At 41.8% G+C, this 22,756-nt stretch overlaps 1 protein-coding gene across 1 annotated transcript; it reads left to right on the forward strand.

The window, feature by feature from the left end:
- Window positions 1–5,459: 5,459 nt before the first annotated feature.
- Window positions 5,460–21,938, forward strand: LOC141776539 (myosin-7-like). Its single transcript, XM_074650190.1, has 39 exons — window positions 5,460–5,503; window positions 5,841–5,895; window positions 6,032–6,239; window positions 6,691–6,834; window positions 8,236–8,392; window positions 8,488–8,515; window positions 8,619–8,724; window positions 9,341–9,433; window positions 9,554–9,617; window positions 9,706–9,804; window positions 9,968–10,071; window positions 10,725–10,863; window positions 10,962–11,080; window positions 11,543–11,692; window positions 11,782–11,952; window positions 12,039–12,349; window positions 12,434–12,509; window positions 12,609–12,814; window positions 13,726–13,849; window positions 13,940–14,076; window positions 14,183–14,438; window positions 14,517–14,759; window positions 14,841–15,017; window positions 15,112–15,257; window positions 15,343–15,433; window positions 15,520–15,909; window positions 16,620–16,746; window positions 16,834–16,952; window positions 17,041–17,237; window positions 17,504–17,687; window positions 17,821–17,986; window positions 18,073–18,197; window positions 18,316–18,624; window positions 18,714–18,917; window positions 19,017–19,313; window positions 19,403–19,507; window positions 20,010–20,105; window positions 20,198–20,332; window positions 20,549–21,938. Exons 3-39 carry the CDS (start codon window positions 6,039–6,041, stop codon window positions 20,570–20,572), a joined length of 5,820 nt encoding a protein of 1,939 aa, XP_074506291.1. The 5' UTR covers window positions 5,460–5,503; window positions 5,841–5,895; window positions 6,032–6,038; the 3' UTR covers window positions 20,573–21,938.
- Window positions 21,939–22,756: the final 818 nt, after the last annotated feature.

Raw genomic sequence — 22,756 nt, forward strand, 5'->3', positions numbered from 1 at the left:
TGTAAAATAGAAAACAAAACACGTCACATCGGCTCCTGCGGGCCGTTCTGGCTGTTGACAGTTTACAATAAAGATTTGTTTGGAAGCTCCGAGGCAGGTAAAGTTTGTTTGCTAGCAGAGGTCTGTACGGGTCACAATACTAACAAGGCAGAAACGTGCTGCCTTGATCATCTGTGCCATCCTGTCTGCTGAAACGTCTAAAAAAATAAATAAAAAAGTCACAGTATAGTATGTCGAAGAAATACAAAAAAAGTCAGTTTGTCGAAAAAATAAAAAAGTAATTGTATAGTATGTTGAAAAAAAGTATAGTATAGCATGACAAAAAAAAAAAAAAAGTCATAGTATAGTTTTTCGAAAATATTAAAGTGTCATAGTGTAGTATGTTAAAGAAATACAAAAAATATTATAGTATAGTTTGTCGAAAAAATAAAAAAGGCATTGTATAGTAGGTCAAAAATATTTAAAAAATCATTGTATACTATGTTTAAAAAAAAAAAAAAGTCATATAGTATGTCGAACATTTTTAAAAAGTCATAATATAGTATGTCAAAAAAAAAAAAAAAAAGTCACAGTATAGTACGAAATAAACACGTGTCTCAAAATCCGGGCCAGAAACAGGCTAAAATCATACCGTGTATGCCCAGCTTCATACTGCACTTACAAAATCAATGCTGGGTAGTATAGGGACACTCACATGCATCACAGCTATACCTCTTGCAATATAAAAGCAATTAACTCCGAGGATGATAAAAAACAGTTGTTCATGGTGATGTTTAACAATATTCATACAGTATCCTAACATTATAAAACCTTATATATACCTTATTATAAAACCTGTCTGAGAATATACCAGCCAAATCATGACTGAGAGAATAAACAGGAATAACACTTCAAGTTGTTTGTCTAGTCGTGGTGGCTATTTTTTCCTCCATGACTCGTCTTCTGTGAATGGTTAAATTCAGTTCTTGTAAAAGTGAGCCCTTATCTTCCCTGCTGCTATCAGGCTGATAACGCCACCGATGGTGTGGCCGGTAAACAGGCTCGAACACAGTTTGTGTGGTCTGTCATGCAGCGGAAAGGGAGTGGAGGTCAGGAGATGTATCAAACAAAAGGTTTATTATTATCCATCACACCCGGAGTATTAATAAACTCACACATGCTTAATACCAAAATGATGAGAGAACAATGGTGTGTGCAGTTTTCTATGGATAGAGAACTCACTTTCTAGGAGTGGACTTTACTGTAATTTTAACTGAAAAAGTTGCTTTAATGTATAAAACATGCACTTAAAGCAGCATTAGGCAGAATATTTTTTGGCATCATTGGGCAAAAAATCCATAAAAACCTTTCAGCATATTGTAATTCAAGTGTTCTGAGAGAAAACTAGACTTCTGCACCTCCTCATGGCTCTGTTTTCAGGCTTTAAAACATCTAGCCTGTGACGGGAGACTTTGACCAATCACAGTTCATTTCAGAGAGAGAGCGTTCCTATTGGTTGTGCTCCGGCTGGTGGGCGGTGCTTGGTATTTCCTCAACTTGATCTCGACATGGCTGCACCTGGCCATGGCTAACCCCTAACCCTAACCCTTTTTAATAATGTTTATAATAAAGTAATTTTTGATACATTTTGAGGTAAATATTGGGGTCATTTGGCAGAAATTCCAAAGAAATTTCAAATAGGTTACATGCTAATTATCACTTAATTACCATGAAATTTGCGGACTTTAAAAAATGAAGTGTTACCCCAAGACCTGAGACTTGTGACCTGCAATAGCACGGTGACTTTGGTGACCTCTGGTGATTTAAAATGGCAATATCCAACATAATTTGGCAAATTTGATCACACACATGCATGTTACTTTACAATTGATGGATTGGAGTACACATTTGTTTGAGTGTTAATGTTTGAGACAACTGCTCTTGAACAGCTGATGTGTATGTGATAGAATCCGGCTGCAGACAAATTGTAATTTTCATCACTCAGTATTTCATTTCTTTGAAGTCGGTCCATCTATGTCAGCTGTTTTCATCGGCCCACAGCGTGCAGGAAGTCGAGACAGTGACTTAAGTGCCTTAAGTGGCTGCTGACAGGATGCCATCCACATGTAGCTTGTTTGACCAGCCTCCTTTATAGAATAGACCTAAAGCCTGGCTGTGCTGAGCATGTAGCAATGAGCCAAGTGTTAATTTACAGGTATCACCCAACAATTTAACACTGCTATCGTTAAGGGAGGAGTGATCTGACAGCCAATTAGCACCTGGTAACGGTATGCAACACCTAGTTTGTGAAATTTAAACCACTTCTGCTCAAGCAACTAATACATAACATATTGCAAATAACCCCCCCACTGGGAATTAACTGAAAAATAAAGATCATCCAGGTGCTTACAAACAGAGAGGGACTAAACCAGTTCAAGGTTGGAATGGGGAAGCTTTCGCAGTAACAGCATTCGCAGAGTGAATACAACCATGATGACCTTTAAAGAGATCAACAAATCAGATGTTTGCTACCAAGTATAGCAACGATTTTAGAAATGTTGTTTTGTACTTCCTACTCCTACTGTACGAGTAGATCGTTTGTGATGTAAAGCAAAAGCTCACGATTTATGTGCTCACACTGTACAGTCCGATCATCAGCCACGACCTGAGTGATCACACTGTACGTGAAAAAAAGAAGAAAAACACGGCCCGTCGGCTCCTGCGGGCCGCTCTGGCTGTTGACACTTGTCAATAAAGATTATTTGAAAGTTCTGAGGCAGGTAAAGTTTGTGACCCGTACAGACCTCTGCTAGCAGACAATCGTCAGAATGCTAACGAGGCAGAAACGTGCTGCCCTGATCATTTGTGCCATCCTGTCTGCTGAAATGTCTAAAAGAAAGAGGCAGCGGCGTAACGTTATATGGACTCGCAGGTGGCGAGGAAGACAGGAGGACAGCATGGCTTGTACATGTTGCAGAGAGAATTGGAGGTAATCGGTCCTCGGTCTCCGCTGTAGGTTGCAAGGCAAACGATGCCCGATCAAGCTGAAATTTGGTCCGACTCTAAAATGAGTCGTGCGGCTCAAAATCCGGGCCAGAAACGGGTTAAAATTGTACAGTGTACGCCCAGCTTTACAGTGTCCTGCCCGACCTCAAGACGAAATATAGACTACACAGTTAGACTTGACAGGACGCCTCTGCTCTTGGGTAACGCACCATGTGGCTATAGTGGAACATAACAGCATGGAATACACGTCACATGAATTACATGTACAGTGCCGTTTCAGTAAACCACAACACAAAGCCTCTCTATACTGACAGAAGCGAAGCTCAATTGGCAATCTCGTTCTTTTGGGTCAGTGTTGTCCACAGCATGGAGAAGTTGAAGCTGGAGACGAGGTCGGGCAGTACAGTGATAGCAGTGTAAGTTAGCATATTTAGCAGATCTGTAGCCTTACAGCAAGATTTATGGATTCATTTGGGTTCGAACCTGCTGGCTGGCCGTGGGGCCAGAGCCGGCCCTAGGTATAGGCGGTATAGGTGGTATAAGCGACTGCTAGGGGCGCAATCCATCCATGGGGCGCCACACATGAGGGAAATAAATACCATCATTTTGAAATATTACACAAAAGCCAAGAACAACATACATACAGTACGTAGCCAACTAAATAGGCACTATTTTCTGGGTTGCTCGCAGGATCACCCCAAAAGATTTTGAGAAATACAGTTTAAGTGTGATCTGCGTAGCTTAATCTCAAAGACATAAAGCTATGCAGTTTCTGTTTGAGTGCATGAAAACAATGATTGGTGGTGGAATCGGCTGTGATGCAGAAGGAGCACCAGCTAAAATCCTGCCTAGGGCACCAAGTTTGCATGCTCTCCATGTGTCATGTGGGTTTCCTTCAAGTACTCTGGTTTCCTCCCACAGTCCAAAGACATGCAGGTTAGGATAATTGGCAATTCTGAGTTGTCTATTATAAACATTACTTAATAATTATATTCCACTATTTCCCCAATAGCTGATCATTTATTTAATACATTTCCAGGAAAAGAATACAAAGTTAATTGATGTGCTTTATTTCCATGTCTGCTGATAAACAGATGATAATTAGCAAATAACATATTTGAAATGTAGTTAAAAACTCCCTGAATCATGACATTAGCTACCAGGTTACATTTATTTATTACACGGATGTGTTGAATACTCGATTCTGATTGGTTAATCACGGCATTCTGCGGTCGGTAATTTCTGTATAACAGACCGTTGCTATGTATAACAGACCGTTGCTATGGGCGCAGCTCTGATCTCGGACTCTGGCGGACCGTTTTTGTGTCAAAATATTGATTTCTTCAGTAAGTAGCCGTGTAATAAGCGGGATAATGTACAGCTAGCGGGTCATTGTTGTGAAAGAAAACCCTTCAGGGTGATGAGAAACCCCTCCGCAGGTGTTCTTTCACAACAATGACCCGCTAGCTGTACGTTATCCCTTACGTAGACAATAAGTCACACAATGGTGAGATTTGTGCCTGATCAGAAGTGTCTTCTATTAGTTTTCCACCTCTGATGAAGAGCAGCACACAGCCTCTTCTCAAGCCTAAGGGCCCTATTTGAACCATTATATGCTATTTTAGCATATAATTATTAAATAATGTTGATAATAAAGTCATTTTCGATAAATGTTGAGGTAAATATTGGGGTAATTTGGCAGTAATTTCAAACAGGTTACTTGCTAATTATCACCAAATTACCATGAAATTTGCAGACCTGTAAAATGAAGCGTTACCTTATTTTATTTTGTTAACATAGTCAAAATAGTTTGAATCAATTGTGAAGATGACCCATCTTGTTTCTGCTGTTTCAGACTGTGCATGAGATGTTTTTTCACAGCAAAAAATTACAAATATTAGTGTGCAGCAGCAGATAAATGAATAAATTTAAAATGACCTGAATTTATTGGTAATTTTATTTTGGACCTAAAGGTATCAATTCATATATTTTTTGCTCCCCCTCACGGGCAATAAATAGAATCTGGTTTCTGTCCACGACCGGTCCTCACTTGGAAAATCAATTTAGCAGAAGAGATGACAGAAAAACAAGTGTGGCAGAATTAGAGATAGAGGCTATGTTTGGGTGAGTCAGGGACGAGTTATGCCGGAGAAAGTTCCTGGCACTGCTCCCGAAAAATCACATTATTTGGACGCGAGCGTAGAGGGCAGCCAGACATCATGAGGGCCCTGAGTGATGAAAGTGATGGCGATTACCACAATATGTGTGTGTGTGTGTGTGTGTGTGTGTGTGTGTGTGCGTGTGTGTGTGTGTGTGTGTGCGTGTGTGTGTGTGAGGGTAAAAGGGGGTATGTGCAAGTAGTGTACCTGTTGAGATGTGTGTGTGTGTGTGTGTGTGTGTTAGCTCGTCAGGGAGGGGAGGGGCCCTTGGCCTTGTAAGGCAGGGTTATCTGGGGTTATATATTTGATTCCTGCCTTCTCTACAAGTCTAGCAGCTGTTTCCTCTTCACCTGGCCTCCGTAAGTCTGCACCACTGCTTGTATTTTCTATTTATGCTCTATTTTGTTTGTCTGTTGTCTAAACTAAAGCTGAATTGATTTTAATATGATCTCATTTAATAAAATAGAGGTGATGGGAAGGTACTTTTTTCTTTTAAACACAAGAATGCATGCTTTACCAGAAGTATGTATATACTTTTAAACATTTCAACTATCTTTTTTATAATAATGATCCAAAATTACTGGTAAGAAAAACAAGAGACCTGTTATTTCTACAAATACTGATGTTAGTAAGCTACTGTAATTCAGACTGTTTACAATATCCTTAAACTTATTGTTTTCTCTCGGCCCACGTCAGTTCACTGAGATACTCCGAAGTCTGAGCTCACCTCTCAGCTGAGCTGAATCCACCGGTAAATTCTGCTTTTATATATGTAGAAAATAAAGATGAAAAATGTAATTTTACTAAAGTAGAATATATTAAAGTGAAGTATCAGATACAGACAAAGTTAACAGTTTATCATCTTCTACTTACCGTCCGTACTTTAGTGCAGCCATGGGGGACGCAGAGATGTCTGTGTTTGGCCCGGCCGCCTCGTACCTGAGGAAGTCGGACAAGGAGCGTATGGAGGCCTCCACGCGTACCTTCGACATAAAGAAGGAATGCTTCGTCCCGGATGCAGTGGAAGAGTTCGTGAAGGCGACTGTCAGCAGCCGAGATGGAGACAAGGTCACTGTAGAGACGCAGCGTGGGAAGGTCAGTGGTTACATTCTATTAACAACACATATGATTCTCTTATTATAGTTGCAATGATAAAATGACTATCAACCTAAAGCTTAACCTTAACATTTCAACATGTATAAACATAAACATTTGTAATAATCTATGTGTAACCAGACCAGAAGTAGAAGGAAGGCTGTTGACAGAGTTTGTTAATTGGTGGAGATAAAAGTTATGTCTGACACCCAAACATCTGTGTGAATTAATTAATTCACAATGAAAAGGCAAAGTGACTTGACATCAAATAAATGTTTTGTGTCTCCAGTAAGGTGTGTGTGATGAAAAGAGGCATTGCTGCCACCTGACATTAACAATGTGTGGCATGCTTTGTATAGTGATATTACACAGAAACTGAATGTTCGGCTTACTTGCTCATAAAAATAACATTTCCAGGTGAAATATTAATGGTGTATTCATTGTCCTTTAGACTGTGGTGGTCAAAGAGTCCCAGATTCTGCAACAGAATCCTCCAAAGTTTGACAAGCTCGAGGACATGGCCATGTTGACCTTCCTCCATGAACCAGCGGTGCTGTTTAACCTCAAAGAGCGTTACGCAGCGTGGATGATCTACGTGAGTAACCTACAATCCAATAAACAAGATCTGACAATAACCTATACTGTGCACAACTCAAAGCACACAGTTTGGACTGTGTTGAATCAGCCTTTTTGCTAAATGTGATAAACCAGTTTATGTTTACACTCATAGAAGATGTGTCCATCGTTCATTTTGCACCTATTCTTAACCCCCTGAGACCCGCGGGATTGACTTTACTGTCTTTAAGAGGCTCTACTAGGTTCAGCTTTAGGGCTTCAAAGGGGTCCCTTGACCTCTGACCTCAAGATATGTGAATGAAAATGGGTTCCATGGGTACCGACAACAGAACAGAACAGAAGTGCTCGCCATCCAATCGCCAAAAAGTGCAATTCTTGCAGAAATCTCAAGATGTCAAAAGTGTTTGATACCAAATGGCTTTTTCTATGGTGTTCCTCAAAGTCTCGATGTCTTAATGTGGTATTTTGGGGGGATTATTGTTCATTTTTGTCAATTTTAGAATGGTAAACAATTGGTTGGAAACAATTGCTGACATAATAGAGCATGGGAATGACCATCATATACTTCTATCATAATGTTCTGAACCCTTATACACTTTTTCAATTAATTTTAAATAATTAAATAATGAATTCATGTTTTTTTCTGATTTATGACTAGAACAACTTGACACACAGTGCTGAGCTGCATCTCAAATTAATCTTCAGGTTCCCAGTTTTCAGATGATGTACACCACTTCTATGTGACATCTACTGTTGACCTGCCATCTGCCCCTAAAGACCCCCTGTACCCCCCTAGAAAAAGACAAAAACGGGTAATTTTGTGGGTCTCAGAGGGTTAAATAGATATTGTTCCATTGGCATTAGTTTTCTCATGTGAACGAAAACTAAATAATGGACTGAAAGTACATAAATCAAGAATGAGAGAATAGTGTCTACAATCATCAATATATCAAAACACAACAAAGTTTTCATTTACGATTGGCAAATGGTGAGTGATGGATATAAATTACTTGTTTCTGTGTTATTTCTTTGTGATATTTTGTAATATTTTGTAATACTCTGGTGATCATGTGATTGCCTCCCATTGGTTGTTGATAGGTGAGGCCACATCCGCTTTGTCTGTTTGTTTTAAGCCCTGACGAAGACCTACAGTGGTCGAAACATGTTGGCTTTTTAACGATTTAGCCACTACAATAAAGGCTTGTTAATATATTTCCTTCCTCATTGCAACTTGTTTTAGTAATTCGGAGCGCCTGGATTGCCTTCCTATCTATCCCTATTTTTCCCTATTTTTCCCCCCATTTTTCCAAGAAGACCCGAGACTTTCTGCCTTACGGTAGAATACACGGAGCAACCAGTTATCTCTTTTTCCTGGCAAATGGTGGATGTTAAGACAGTTTTGTTTTACTGTGTTTCACAGACCTACTCTGGGCTCTTCTGTGTGACTGTCAACCCCTACAAGGCACTGCCAGTCTACAACCAACAGGTTGTTGTTGCCTATAGAGGAAAGAAGAGGGCCGAAGCTCCTCCTCATATCTTCTCCATCTCTGACAACGCCTACCAGTACATGCTGGCAGGTAAAAACTAATAACACAAATAATGTTTTCGGTAACTTTTGTTACATGTATTATGCTGAAACTAACACTAACTCTCTGCAAACTTGTTTTTGTAGACCGTGAAAACCAGTCTATTTTGATCACGTATGTATCGTCTTATACTTGAAAAGCATAAATGACACTATATGCTCTGATGTATTCTACATTATGCCACAGTAGGTTTTGATCATTGACTTTGCAATTACAGCGGAGAATCTGGTGCAGGAAAGACTGTCAACACAAAGCGAGTCATCCAGTATTTTGCAAGTATTGCAGCTGGAGGAATAAAGAAAGACCTTAATGCCAAAGACAAGGTAAATAAATAACAGCCCGGTCGCACAGCACGAAATTTAATGTATTGATTTGTGTACATAGACACGAATTTCACATTTTTTTTCGTGATGGTCAGCACGAAACTTCTACTAATACTCAGTAGTTTTGTTGCCTAAGCCTAACCAAGTCAATCTATTTTTAAACCTAACTAAGTAGCTTTATTTTGAAAAGACTAGAGCAGAAATTGACATCATGTGTTGTTGGACATTCGTAAGAAAATGCAAGGGAAATTTGTGTCTATGTACACAAAAAAAAATTATTTCGTGACTACTTCATGAACCGCCGTGAGACTCTGTTGTAAATAATCAGCTCTGACAAAAGTGTGAGTTGTCGGAGGGGCTCTGGTGAGTCTTAAACTGTCTAAAACTACAGATAACATGGGTATACAGTTACAAAAAAAGGGCGTAACTGCCGCCAACTCTTACCCCATTTAACTGAAATGGACTATATTTGCCTTACTTCAGAACTCCCTCTTTCAACAGCTCCTGGGTTACATAATTTGTAGATTGAGTAGTTCTACAAACTGCCACCAAAGGCTGCTAAAGTCTCTTTGTGTAGCTTTAAACATTAACTACAGATACTGTTCCTCTTTGACAGGGTACCCTGGAGGATCAAATCATCCAGGCTAACCCTGCTTTGGAGGCCTTTGGCAACGCCAAGACCATCAGGAATGACAACTCCTCCAGATTTGTGAGTGTCTAATCTTGGTGTGACTACATTGTGAATAATATGTCTTCAGTTTCTATGGAAACACAATCAGTGGTAGCAGCAGATATCAAGTTAAATAGCCTACAAACTTGATTCTTTCAGGGTAAATTCATCCGGATTCATTTTGATGCCAGGGGGAAGTTAGCCTCGGCTGATATTGAAACATGTAAGAACAAACGCCCTTATCCTACATACACTAATACTGTAAATATAGTTGATTTTACACATGGCAGTTTTACTCTATTTTGTCACAGACCTTCTGGAGAAGTCTCGTGTGACCTTCCAGCTCAAGGCTGAGAGAGATTACCACGTTTTCTACCAGATTCTGTCCAACAAGAAGCCTGAACTCCTTGGTTAGTACGAGGCTGCGGTTCCTTTGTGTCTCGGTGGCGGTCAGCCACCACAACAAAACGGCCAAAACAAAACTGAAAACAAAAAGAAAAACCATGGCGGTCATTGGTTTGTTGTTGCAATTGTGTGTCCATCTGTCTGACCTCGTCTCTCTGTGTCCTCCAGAGATGCTGCTGATCACAAACAATCCCTATGACTACGCCTTCATCTCTCAGGGGGAAACCACAGTGGCCTCCATCGATGATTCAGACGAACTGATGGCAACAGATGTCAGGCTCTCACTCATTCCTCTTTTTTTTACAACTTTATATTAAACTCATAATGTCTATTAACAGATGTTGCATTCACGTGTAGACCTGTAGACATATCTGTCAGGTCGGAAGCTGATGTGTTCTGAGATTGCTCTAATCATACTGACTAAATGAGTTACACAGGATTCACGCCAAAAACAACCCTTTGATTATCATAAAGTGGACATGTCTGTAAAGGGGAGACTCGTGGGTACCCATAGAACCCATTTTCATTCACATATCTTGAGGTCAGAGGTCAAAGGACCCCTTTGAAAATGGCCATGCCAGTTTTTCCTCACCAAAATTAAGCATACGTTTGTAGCATTATTTAGCCTCCTTGGCAACACGCTAGTATGATGTTGGTACCAATGGATTCTTTGGGTTTTTAGTTTCATATGATTCCAGTATCTTCACTCTAGCTTTAAAACTGAGCCCGCTACAACCTAAAAATCTCATTTTGGGTTAATTAGTTAAAGAACTTAGTGGTGTTAAAACTAATTTGTGTTAACGTGTTATTATCACTTTAACTTTGACTGCCCTAGATTATAAAACTCAGAGACAGGATTCTTTGTGTAATATGATATTAAAGCTTTAGCACAAATGTTGAGAAGTTATCATGTGCTCCTCCACAGAGTGCCTTCGACGTGCTGGGCTTCACTCAAGAGGAAAAGAACTCTATTTACAAGCTGATTGGTGCCATCATGCATCACGGCAACATGAAGTTCAAGTTGAGGCAGCGTGAAGAGCAGGCGGAGGCTGATGGCACCGAGGGTAAGAGAGCTTAGTTTGTCAGGTTGGCTCAGAACCAACCGAGAGAGACCTAAGTAGCCTAAGTAGGCAGTTTCATAGCATTCACTTTCCTTCTTCAGATGCTGACAAAGTCGCATATCTGATGGGCCTGAACTCTGCCGACCTCATCAAAGGTCTCCTTCACCCGAGAGTCAGAGTAGGAAACGAGTGGGTCACCAAGGGACAAAATGTCGCTCAAGTAAGAAGCAAAAAAATGTCAACTTTGTTACAAACGCTCTATACCCTAGGATGGCGTATTAGGGCCCTTGCAAGTAAAAAACAAAATAGTTAAAGGAGGGGGTAATATTCCGAGAAAAAAACTCAGATTAAAGTGGCAAATTTATGAGAAAAAAATGAGAAAATAGTGGATTTTTTTGTCATTTTATTCTCAGAGAATATCTGAAATTTATGACTTTGATCAAGGAAATTCTGAGTTTTTCCTCGGAATATTACCACCCTCCCCCAGCTGTGTAATTTATTTATTTTGTATCTACAATGGCCATAATACGCTGCCATAATACCCAATACAGGAACAATATGTTTTCTATATGACTACTTTTGCAGAGGCTGAAAGATTGCATGAAAAAAATCCCCCAAAAATTGTTTTTTCTGCACTCCCAAATTTGTCTGCTTTGTATTAAATGTGCTTCCTGTTCCCCAGGTGACCTATGCGGTCGGAGCTCTATCCAAGGCTGTTTATGAAAAGATGTTCCTGTGGATGGTGATAAGAATCAACCAGTCACTGGAGACCAGACAGCCTCGCCAGTACTTCATTGGTGTACTGGACATCGCTGGGTTTGAGATCTTTGATGTGAGTTAATTTATTAGCGTGCAATAAACTGTCCCCTTTTTCAACAAAATGGATGGAAAATCCTATATATTTTTTTTTTCTCTTTGCAGTACAACACCTTTGAGCAGCTGTGCATCAACTTCACCAATGAAAAACTGCAACAGTTTTTCAACCACCACATGTTTGTGCTGGAGCAGGAAGAGTACAAGAAAGAGGGCATTGAATGGACTTTCATAGATTTTGGAATGGACTTGCAGGCCTGTATTGACCTGATTGAAAAGGTGAGAAACTGGATTATTACATGAATAAGAATAGAAAAAAAAAATACATGGTATTTTAAAAACGACTTATATTTTTGTTTCCTCAGCCCATGGGTATCATGTCCATCCTCGAAGAGGAGTGCATGTTCCCCAAAGCTTCTGATTCCACCTTCAAAGCAAAGCTCTATGACAACCATCTGGGGAAATCTGCCAACTTCCAGAAGCCCAGAATTGTCAAAGGAAAACCAGAGGCCCATTTTGCCCTGATGCATTATGCTGGAACTGTTGATTATAATATCTTCAACTGGCTGGTGAAGAACAAAGATCCCCTGAATGAGACCGTCGTAGCACTCTACCAGAAGTCGAATCTCAAGGTGTTACCTACCCTCTTTGCAAATTATGCAGGAGCTGATTCAGGTACCATGGCGTGAATATCTTGTTTGGAAATTACAATGTTTTTTTTTGTCTGGCTGTATGGTTAAAATGTATTTTTCTTAACGGCTACGGGTGAGGGTGAAGCCAAAAAAGAGAAGAAGAAGAAGGGATCGTCGTTTCAGACTGTGTCCGCTCTTCACAGGGTATTGTGCAAGACTTTTTTTATACCATATGGTATTTTGTATGATGCTGAATACTTTAACAGCCCATATTTATAAATATATGCTTCATCACATTAAAAGGAGAACCTGAACAAGCTGATGACCAACTTGAGGTCTACTCACCCTCACTTTGTACGCTGCATCATCCCCAATGAGACCAAGACTCCCGGGGCCATGGAGAACCCTCTGGTGATGCACCAGCTGCGCTGTAACGGTGTGCTGGAAGGCATCAGGATCTGCAGAAAGGGCTTCCCCAACAGAATCCTCTATGGAGATTTCAAACAGAGGTATTATTAAATTTAACTGTATGATTCCAAACAGACGTTAAATATTATTCTCCCAGACAGTTTTTGACGTTTCTGTAGCCTTTTTCTTTTTGATGTAGCCGGGTTGCTGGCCCAACGTACAACCCCCAACCTGGAGGGCCAGGGACATTCGTTTAGGGTTGCCCTTCCCGTAGCCAGGTGGCCTATCACGGTTAATGAGCCCTGCCTGCCCGGGTTTTGAGATCAGAGTTATCCTTCTCCTATACAGCTGCCTTTCCAGGCTTACGAGTCTTGTCTACCTGGGTTTGAAATCAGAGTTATTCCTTCTCCAAGATGGACTGCCTTACTAGGCTACGAGCTCCATCTTCCTGGCTAGTTACCCATAGCTGGGGCAAGGTTGGTGAGTGCCAGGGAGTGTCCACACGCCGGTGGGCCTGCACACTGTACCTCTGGCGACCTTGCTGCTCCGAGATCCCTTTACAGTTTAGCCTTGGGTTGCAAGATGCCCAGTTACCAGGTGTTGCCACAGGGAGGCACTGTAAAGAGTCTTGGTGGTGGAGAGGCTATATGCTGGACATTCACGCATCACACACACTGTGGCATAGCCACCAACACCCCAAATCCCCAAAAGACGCTGGAAATGGATAGGTCACACACTCCGTAAGCCTACAACAAACCAGGATAGAGCTTGCCTGGTGTTAGGCAAGCTCTATCCTGGAACCCGCAAGGTAAAAGGAAAAGAGGAAGTCCTAAGAACACCTGGCGCCGAGACCTCGAGACAGACACCAAAACAACGGGCTACCCTTGGAACCAGCTGGAGAAAAAGGCCCAGGAAAGAGATGGGTGGAGAAGCCTTGTTGACGGTTTATTCCCCAAGAGGGACAAAAGGCCTAAGTAAGTAAGTAAGACATTTTTTCTTTCTTCTTCTCCAGATATCGCATCCTGAATCCCGCTGCCATCCCTGACGGCCAGTTCATTGACAGCAGGAAGGGAGCTGAGAAACTTCTTGGGGGTCTGGATATTGATCACAACCAATACCGGTTTGGACACACCAAGGTATCATCTGAAGTTGTTTTTTTATTGGGAAAAGTGAAACATGTCAGTAGGAGATGAAGATGACAGTAAAATACCAATTGGTGTTGTTAGGTGTTCTTCAAGGCTGGTTTGCTGGGTCTGCTTGAAGAGCTGAGAGACGAGCGTCTCTCCAAAATCATCACTGGTATTCAAGCCAGATCCCGTGGTCTTTTGTCTCGCATTGAGTATCAGAGGATGGTAGAGCGCAGGTATCTTTTGTGTCCAGCTGATGTCGTTGTTAAAGCTTCAAAGATTATTGGTTTGTAATTTGTACATTTAACTAAAGCATTCCATTTTTATTCAAAAATATTTTAGAGAAGCACTATTAGTGATCCAATGGAATGTCCGTTCATTCATGGGGGTCAAGAATTGGCCCTGGATGAAGCTGTTCTTCAAGATCAAACCTCTGTTGAGATCTGCTGAGACAGAAAAGGAGATGGCCAACATGAAGGAAGAATTCCTGAAGTTGAAGGAGGCTTACGCAAAATCGGAAGCTCGTAGAAAGGAACTAGAGGAGAAAATGGTCACTCTTCTCCAAGAGAAGAACAACCTGCATCTCCAAGTTCAATCGGTGAGAATGCCACTGTACTGACATTTACCTTTGAACATGTCGTTGAGGTATGTGCTAATGTGATCAAATATTTGGCAGGAGCAAGATAATCTCTGTGATGCAGAAGAAAGATGCGAGGGGCTGATCAAAAACAAAATTCAACTGGAGGGAAAAGCCAAAGAGCTGACTGAGAGACTGGAGGATGAGGAGGAGATGAACGCTGAACTGACTGCTAAGAAGAGGAAGCTGGAGGATGAGTGCTCTGAGCTGAAGAAAGACATTGATGACTTAGAGTTAACTCTGGCTAAAGTGGAGAAAGAGAAGCACACCATCGAGAACAAGGTATGGCATCGAACTTAGCCATTTGTTTCGGATCAGCAACTTAATACGGCATCCAGTAACTCATCTTTCCTTGGTTCACAGGTGAAGAACCTGATTGAAGAGATGGCAGGTCAGGACGAAATCATTGCCAAGTTGACCAAGGAAAAGAAAGCCTTACAGGAAGCTCACCAGCAAACACTGGATGATCTGCAGAGTGAAGAAGACAAAGTCAACTCTCTGACCAAGGCCAAGGCTAAGCTGGAGCAGCAAGTGGACGATGTAAGAATCAAAATTTTACTACTTAGATAATATTGTATGTACTAATTTGATTGAACATTTCACAAATGTTGTAATCAAATGTATTTGCATTAAGCTTGAAGGATCTCTTGAACAAGAGAAGAAGGTTCGAATGGACCTTGAGAGAGCAAAGAGAAAGCTGGAGGGAGACTTAAAGTTGACCCAAGAGACTGTAATGGATTTAGAAAATGACAAACAACAACTGGAGGAGCGCCTGAAAAAGTACACATTCATCATGACATTCTTCATTCAGTATGGTCATATTGCAGTTTTAATTCGCTAACACTGATTATACAAAATGCTGCAGGAAAGACTTTGAGATCATCCAGCTGAATAGCAAAATTGAAGATGATCAGGCCATGATCCTTCAACTCCTGAAGAAGCTGAAAGAGCTGCAGGTACAGATGTACACTAGTGGGTCTTAATTGAATGTTAACATTTTCCCCAAACTATTGCTTCATTAAACATGTTGTTCTGGCAACAGGCCCGTGTAGAGGAGCTGGAGGAAGAGCTGGAGGCAGAGCGAGCTGCCCGAGCCAAGGTGGAGAAGCAGAGAGCAGACTTGTCAAGAGAGTTGGAGGAGATCAGTGAGAGGCTGGAGGAGGCTGGTGGATCAACATCCGCCCAGATTGAGATGAACAAGAAGAGGGAGGCTGAGTTCCAGAAACTCCGCAGAGACCTCGAAGAGGCCACTCTGCAGCATGAAGCCACCGCTGCCACACTCAGAAAGAAACAAGCTGACAGTGTGGCTGATCTGGGAGATCAGATCGACAACCTGCAGAGAGTCAAGCAGAAACTGGAGAAGGAGAAGAGTGAGCTCAGACTGGAACTGGATGATGTGGTCTCCAGTATGGAACAATTAGTCAAGTCTAAGGTATGTGTGCATGAAGATGCTCAAAGTAAAAGCACAAACTAAATTTAACATAACATCTTCTGTCCCTCGAAGCTGCAATTGGGAATGCAAAGTAGTGAAAAAATGTCTAGAGATGTCTAATGTTGAAAAGTCAACACATTCTTGCCCTCAACTCGTCAATTACCGCCGCTTGGTCAGTGCCCCTCGGCATCGGAGACCGATGCACAGGGTACGCCCCTTGCATTACTTTTGGAAGTGACAGGGACGGCGTGTCAATATACACTCGTTACATGCATAGTGTCCTTTCAAAATAAACTTCACAGGAAGTTGGGTTTAGGCAACACAACCACTAAGTTAGGTTTAGGAAACAGTCGTGGTTGACGTTAACTTCACTGACTAACGACACACGTGACTAGCGACTCACAGGACTGACGATGCATACTCGTGACAAAATAAGTCAACGTTACGTTTAGTTTCACACGGGACACAAACACCGGTCTCCTGGTTGAAAGTCTTGCGTTTGTTGCGCTATTAATATTACGTCACTTGCTCTGACTGTAGAATAACGGTACAGTTGTGTTTACACATTCAGTCGCTATAGGGTGCCTCTGTGCATCGGTATCCGATGCCGAGGGGCGCTTCCCAAGCGGCGGTACTTGACGATTTGGGAGGAAGACGGGTTGGAGAAGTAGTAAACAATGCCAGTGAACTATGGTATATTCCTTTTGAAGACCAACTATGAGAAGACCTGCAGAACTTTGGAGGACCAAATGAATGAATTCAGGAACAGGTGTGATGAATCTCAGAGGTCCCTTAATGACTTCACCACCCAGAAGGCCAAGCTTCAATCTGAGAACAGTCAGTGTTACTCTTTTCACTTGAACCAATAAACTTGTTTAATGTAGAACAATGCAATTCTAAAACCTAACTTTTTTGCCTCTTAAGATGAGTTTTCAAGACAGCTGGAGGAGAAAGAATCTCTCATTTCTCAGCTTACCAGAGGAAAAAACTCATACAATCAACAACTTGAAGATCTAAAAAGACAACTAGAAGAGGAAGTAAAGGTATGAAAATGACAAAATGGATTAATTTATCTTTACAAAAATAGTTGCATGTCCAAGAGAAATACCCACATTATCGATATCTATCCAGGCCAAGAATGCTTTAGCCCATGCAGTGCAGTCTGCTCGTCATGACTGTGACCTGCTCAGGGAGCAGTATGAGGAGGAGCAGGAGGCCAAGGCTGAATTGCAGCGTGGCATGTCCAAAGCCAACACCGAGGTGGCTCAGTGGAGAACTAAGTACGAAACTGATGCCATCCAGAGAACCGAGGAACTGGAGGAGGCAAAGTGAGTCCAGTACATACATGAACATTAATCTAAAATGTGATGTCAGATAAAGACTTCAAGAGAAGAACACTGAGAGAAAAATGTCAGTATATTTCAACCTTAAAAATGGCCATTGACAATGCAAAACAATCTATATCGGGGCAAGCTTCGTTGCATGCCGTTACACATCTCTACTGCCTTAACTTACTATACTCTCTCAAATAACGGCATGAAATTCCCCCAAAATAAAAAAGAATATTGGATAAGACTTGTTTTTTGTATTTCAGAAAGAAGCTGGCTCAGCGTCTGCAGGACGCTGAAGAGGCTGTTGAAGCAGTGAATGCTAAATGTTCATCTCTGGAGAAGACCAAACACAGGCTGCAGAATGAGATTGAAGATCTCATGGTGGATGTGGAGAGGTCTAATGCTGCTGCTGCTGCTCTGGACAAGAAGCAAAGAAACTTTGACAAAGTATATCTGTATTTTCTAATCAACAAAAAACTAAGATTTCAAAGTGTTAAACAGATAATAGTCTGCCAAACTGTAGAGAGCTTGATGTGGTGATTTAAACTTGACATTGTACAACTCATATCTCAATGTCTAGGTCCTGTCCGAGTGGAAACAGAAATATGAGGAGTGTCAGTGTGAGTTGGAGGGCTCTCAGAAGGAAGCCAGGTCTCTGAGCACTGAGCTCTTCAAACTGAAGAACTCCTATGAAGAATCTCTCGACCAACTGGAGACCATGAAGAGAGAGAACAAGAATCTTCAGGGTAATATGTCACTGAATGTGTCTAAACCGGCAATACGTACACATTTGCAGGTGCTAAACTAAATACAACTACTTTCACACACACAGAGGAGATTTCTGACCTCACTGAGCAACTTGGTGAGGGAGGAAAAACCGTTCATGAGTTGGAGAAACTCCGTAAGCAGCTGGAGCAGGAAAAGAGCGAGATTCAGTCTGCCCTTGAGGAAGCAGAGGTAAGACTAAGACCTCAAATCCACAGTTTCTCATATAAATGTATAGTTTAAAAATAAAGCTCTAATTTGGAGAATAGTTGGAAATATATATGGTCTGACAACCTAATGTCTATCTTAGGGTTCTCTTGAGCATGAGGAGGGCAAAATTCTCAGAGCCCAGCTTGAGTTCAACCAGATTAAAGCAGACATGGACCGTAAAATGGCTGAGAAAGAGGAGGAGATGGAGCAGAACAAGAGAAACCTGCAGAGGATGATTGACACCTTGCAGAGCTCTCTCGAGGCCGAGACTCGCAGCAGGAATGAGGCTCTCCGTTTGAAGAAGAAGATGGAGGGAGACCTCAATGAGATGGAGATCCAGCTAAGCCAGGCCAACAGGCAGGCAGCGGAGGCTCAGAAACAACTCAAGGCTGTTCATGCACATCTGAAGGTAAAAAAAAGGGGACATATATACCTTTCATTTTTGTCAGCATCATTGCTATGGCATCTTTGTAACTGGAGGCTTTGAACATCTTCCAGGATGCTCAGCTGCAGCTTGATGACTTGCTTCGATCCAACGAGGATCTGAAGGAAAACAATGCCATCGTTGAGAGACGCAACAACCTGCTTCAGGCTGAACTGGAGGAGCTCAGGGCTGCTCTGGAGCAAACTGAGAGAGGTCGCAAACTTGCTGAGCAAGAGCTGCTGGACGTTACTGAAAGGGTGCAGCTACTGCACTCACAGGTATGGCGGATGCTAGACTTAGAATTTTTTTTATTTTTTTTAAAGATATTGCTCTATAGTACATTGTATAACGAAATTGCCTTAATTGTATAATAAAAGAACACCAGTCTGCTGAACCAAAAGAAGAAGCTGGAAGCCGATACGTCCCAGCTTCAGACAGAAGTAGAGGATGCGGTGCAGGAGTGCAGAAACACTGAGGAAAAGGCCAAGAAGGCCATTACTGATGCTGCCATGATGGCAGAGGAGCTGAAGAAAGAGCAGGACACCAGCGCTCACCTGGAGCGTATGAAGAAGAACATGGAGCAAACCATCAAAGACCTGCAGCACCGTCTGGATGAAGCTGAACAGATCGCCTTGAAGGGAGGCAAGAAGCAGGTGCAGAAGCTCGAGGCCAGGGTGAGTATTTCTGTCACATTTGTGATTTGTGTTTTTTTCAATAGTGAAGTTATTAGGAGAGTCATCTAAAAAGTGTTGTCTCTGACCAGGTGAGAGAGCTGGAAAGTGAGGTGGAAATGGAGCAGAAGAAAAGCGGCGAAACTGTGAAGGGCATCCGTAAATACGAGCGCCGTATCAAGGAACTTACCTATCAGGTTTGTAGCATGTGGCCAGCTTCATTCATCTGCATGTTAGGGATGTGACGGTGAGGACATTTTCCGGTATTACCGATTACATCGGACATTTTACAAGAAAATATTACGGTCAATATGTGTAGCGCGCTTACTTTGATCTTTAACGTCGGGTGGCTGTGTGTCTGGCCTCTACGGTGGAGCTTTTGCTGCGAGGCCGTAGGGGTCTACCTGGCGCCACGCACACCAGCTGTGGCCACGATGTCCTGCTCACAGCGACTACCTCATTAACATTACGGTTCCCTTGTAGCATTGAGTTTAAACTGAAATATTGCCAAATAGGCGCATTTGCTTTTCGCTTCGCCACCAAATCCTCCGCCATCTCTCAGTCTGCCAACTCTCTCTCTCTGTGTGTGCCCGACCACCGTGTAACACTGGTAGCACCGACTACCGCGACAAGCCTACTGCATGTGTGGTTCTTTTAAAGAAAATGAACTTTGTAAACTTGTGCGTTATATTTCCACAGACTGAGGAGGACCACAAGAATATTGCCCGACTCCAGGATCTGGTAGATAAGCTGCAGCTGAAAGTTAAAGCCTACAAGAGATCTGCCGAGGAGTCTGTGAGTGTGGAAGTGTGTGAAGTGAGGTCTTCATTTGGCTTCTTCTCCTATCAATGTGTAACTCTATTTCTTTTATATATATCCTAAAACAGGAGGAGCAGGCCAATGTTCATCTTGGCAAGTCCCGCAAGATGCAGCACGAGCTGGACGAGGCTGAAGAGAGAGCCGACATCGCCGAGTCTCAGGTCAACAAGCTGCGCGCCAAGAGCCGTGATGTTGGCCCCAAGGTTTGAAGCATGCACTCTGTAGCAGGTGCACAACATCTGACCCTGACACATGCTGCCCTCTGATGGCTGCTTTTTAACATGTTGCTCTGCTACTTGCAGAGATTTAGTCTGTTAATGATTACATTGCTTTGTAGCATTTAAGCAATACTAATCTGAAGACTTACAGTAACAGCTGTTTCTCTTTTTCTGTCTTTCCAACTTCTCCCCCGGCTGTAGCAAAAAGGGTTTGATGAGGAGTGAAGCTTTGGAGCCTGCACAAATCCTTTTTTCCTGCTGCCGTAGATCTACAACCGAGTATTAGGCAACACATCGAGGGAGAAAAACTCTGAGATTTCGAGAATAAAGTCGTAATATTTTGAGACATAATATTACAAGAATAAAGTCATAATTTAATTAGAATAAAGTCAAGACAAAACGTTGTAATATTACAAGAAAGAAGTCATAATTTTACATGAAACGAGTCGTAGCAAACAGATGAGAGCAGTCTGTCTCTTATGTGTCAAGTGAGTGATGTTTCACCAATAAGCATTCAGAGAAAATGAAAGCAGTTACATGATGTTATGAGTCAATAACCAGATGTGTTTGTGAAGAAGCAGCTGGAGTTTTCTCCAGACAGCTGAGACCAGAGCTCAGCGGACTTTATGAAAAGATGTGAAAGGCAGCCAGAATCTACCCGTCCTGTCGCTGCTGATATGGTAGTATCCCAGTATATTATTATTAGTAGTAGTATCCCTAACCCTGGGACTCTCTCTGGATGAGACAATGTTTAGGGAAGCGGTTGTGCGCTGCTTTTCACTGGAGGTGGAAAACCAAAACTGAGACTTATTGTCCACACAAATGTTAACTTCACCACCTCCGATGAAGTGCAGCGTGCAGCCAGCTTCCTTAAGCTTTTCAATGGGAAGCATCCTGAAGTAGGGAGACAGTCCCAAACAGAGCAAAGGTGCCTATAAGTGATTATTGCGCTGCTATTTTGAATACTTGATTCTGATTGGTCAAACACAGCTTTCTACGGTCTGTTATTTCTTTATAGCAGACCGTTGCTATGTATAACAGACCGTTGCTATGGGCACAGCTCTGATGTCGGACTCTGGCGGATTGTTTATGTGTCAAATTATTGATTTCTTAAGTAAGTAGCCGTGTAATAAGCGGGATAATGTACAGCGAGCCGGTCATTGTTCCGTAAGAAACCCCTTCAGGGCGATGAAAGACAGTCGGGGTTTCTTTCACAAGAATGACCGGCTCGCTGAACGTTATCCGTTACGTAGAGGAGACATGACAATTAAGTCCAAACACAAGTGTTTTACAAGTCAAAATAAGTGTAGGTAGTGTAGTAGGCTATATGGAAATCAGGTCAGGAAATGCTAAAACACATTAATCCTATCAACTATAAGAATAATATATGACTTGAAGCAACCTATTCTGTTACGACTTTATTCTCAAAACATTTCAACTGTTTTCTTGTAATATTATGACTGAATTATTGAAATCTCAGATCTTTTTTTTCCCCCAACAGTAGCCCTAAGTCTCGATCATATAGATCCCCTCAACTATCACTATTCACAACCTGTAGTGCTTAATAAAATCTCACAAAGCTGTTGCACAACATTGTGTTCTTCCATTTATAAAAAAAAAAAAAATGCGTGGGTTCATGGAACATTGTACAGGAAATACTGTAATCAATGTAACTTAAAGCTGCAGTTGTTAACTTTAATATAAATAACTTTTTATCATATTGGCTCAAACTGTCCCTACATCCTGATGATAGAACATGAGAACAAGCCCCCAAGTGCGCCTGTTTCTGGAACTGAACAGTGTGTATCATCGCTATTGTTTCCACCCGGATGACAATAGAGCTACACCAACTGTCGTTTCCCGGCGAAAGAGAGCAGTCTGTGCTCGCAACACAGCGCAGTTTGAGCTCATGTTTAAGCTGCGCTCGCCACAGTGTGCAACGCCCAAAGTTGGGCTTTGCTCGATGCAGCGAAAAGCCGCTGTGCCGTTGGAAATAATGTGTTTCAGAGCTCAGTGGTGGCGTTGTCACGTTGTGTCTGAAAGGACCTTCAGTGAGTGAGAGACGGAGAGAGAAATGGAGAGAACTAAGAGAAAGAAATACAGATGAATATAAAACAGATGAATATTAGTTTATGCCAGAGATTCACACGCCAAGTTCACACCAGAAGGGCGAATTATTTAGTTTTCTTTCCTGGGAGTTAAAGGTAAAATCAAAAGATTAACATAAAAATGCTGTTGGGGTGTACCTATTATTTTGTTATTTTCACTCTTCTAAAGTCACCAGAATGCAGGAAACAAAGTCTCTGAAACTCAAATTTGTCTGAAGGAGGACCTCCAGACCACCCCACTTTGGTTTTGCAATCCTCCCTTTTTTTAAGGTCTCAAGGTTGACAAGTAAGTTTCAACATG

Source organism: Sebastes fasciatus, chromosome 11, assembly GCF_043250625.1.
Source record: "Sebastes fasciatus isolate fSebFas1 chromosome 11, fSebFas1.pri, whole genome shotgun sequence".
NCBI lineage: Eukaryota > Metazoa > Chordata > Actinopteri > Perciformes > Sebastidae > Sebastes > Sebastes fasciatus.

Bases quoted from the DNA above. Each gene is read 5' to 3' on its own strand.
- LOC141776539 (XM_074650190.1), top strand. From the start codon at position 6,039: ATGGGGGACGCAGAGATGTCTGTGTTTGGCCCGGCCGCCTCGTACCTG. The intron at 11,953-12,038 runs GTGAGAAACTGG...TTGTTTCCTCAG, and splicing joins GTATTGACCTGATTGAAAAG to CCCATGGGTATCATGTCCAT. The intron at 17,238-17,503 runs GTGAGTCCAGTA...TTTGTATTTCAG, and splicing joins GAGGAACTGGAGGAGGCAAA to AAAGAAGCTGGCTCAGCGTC.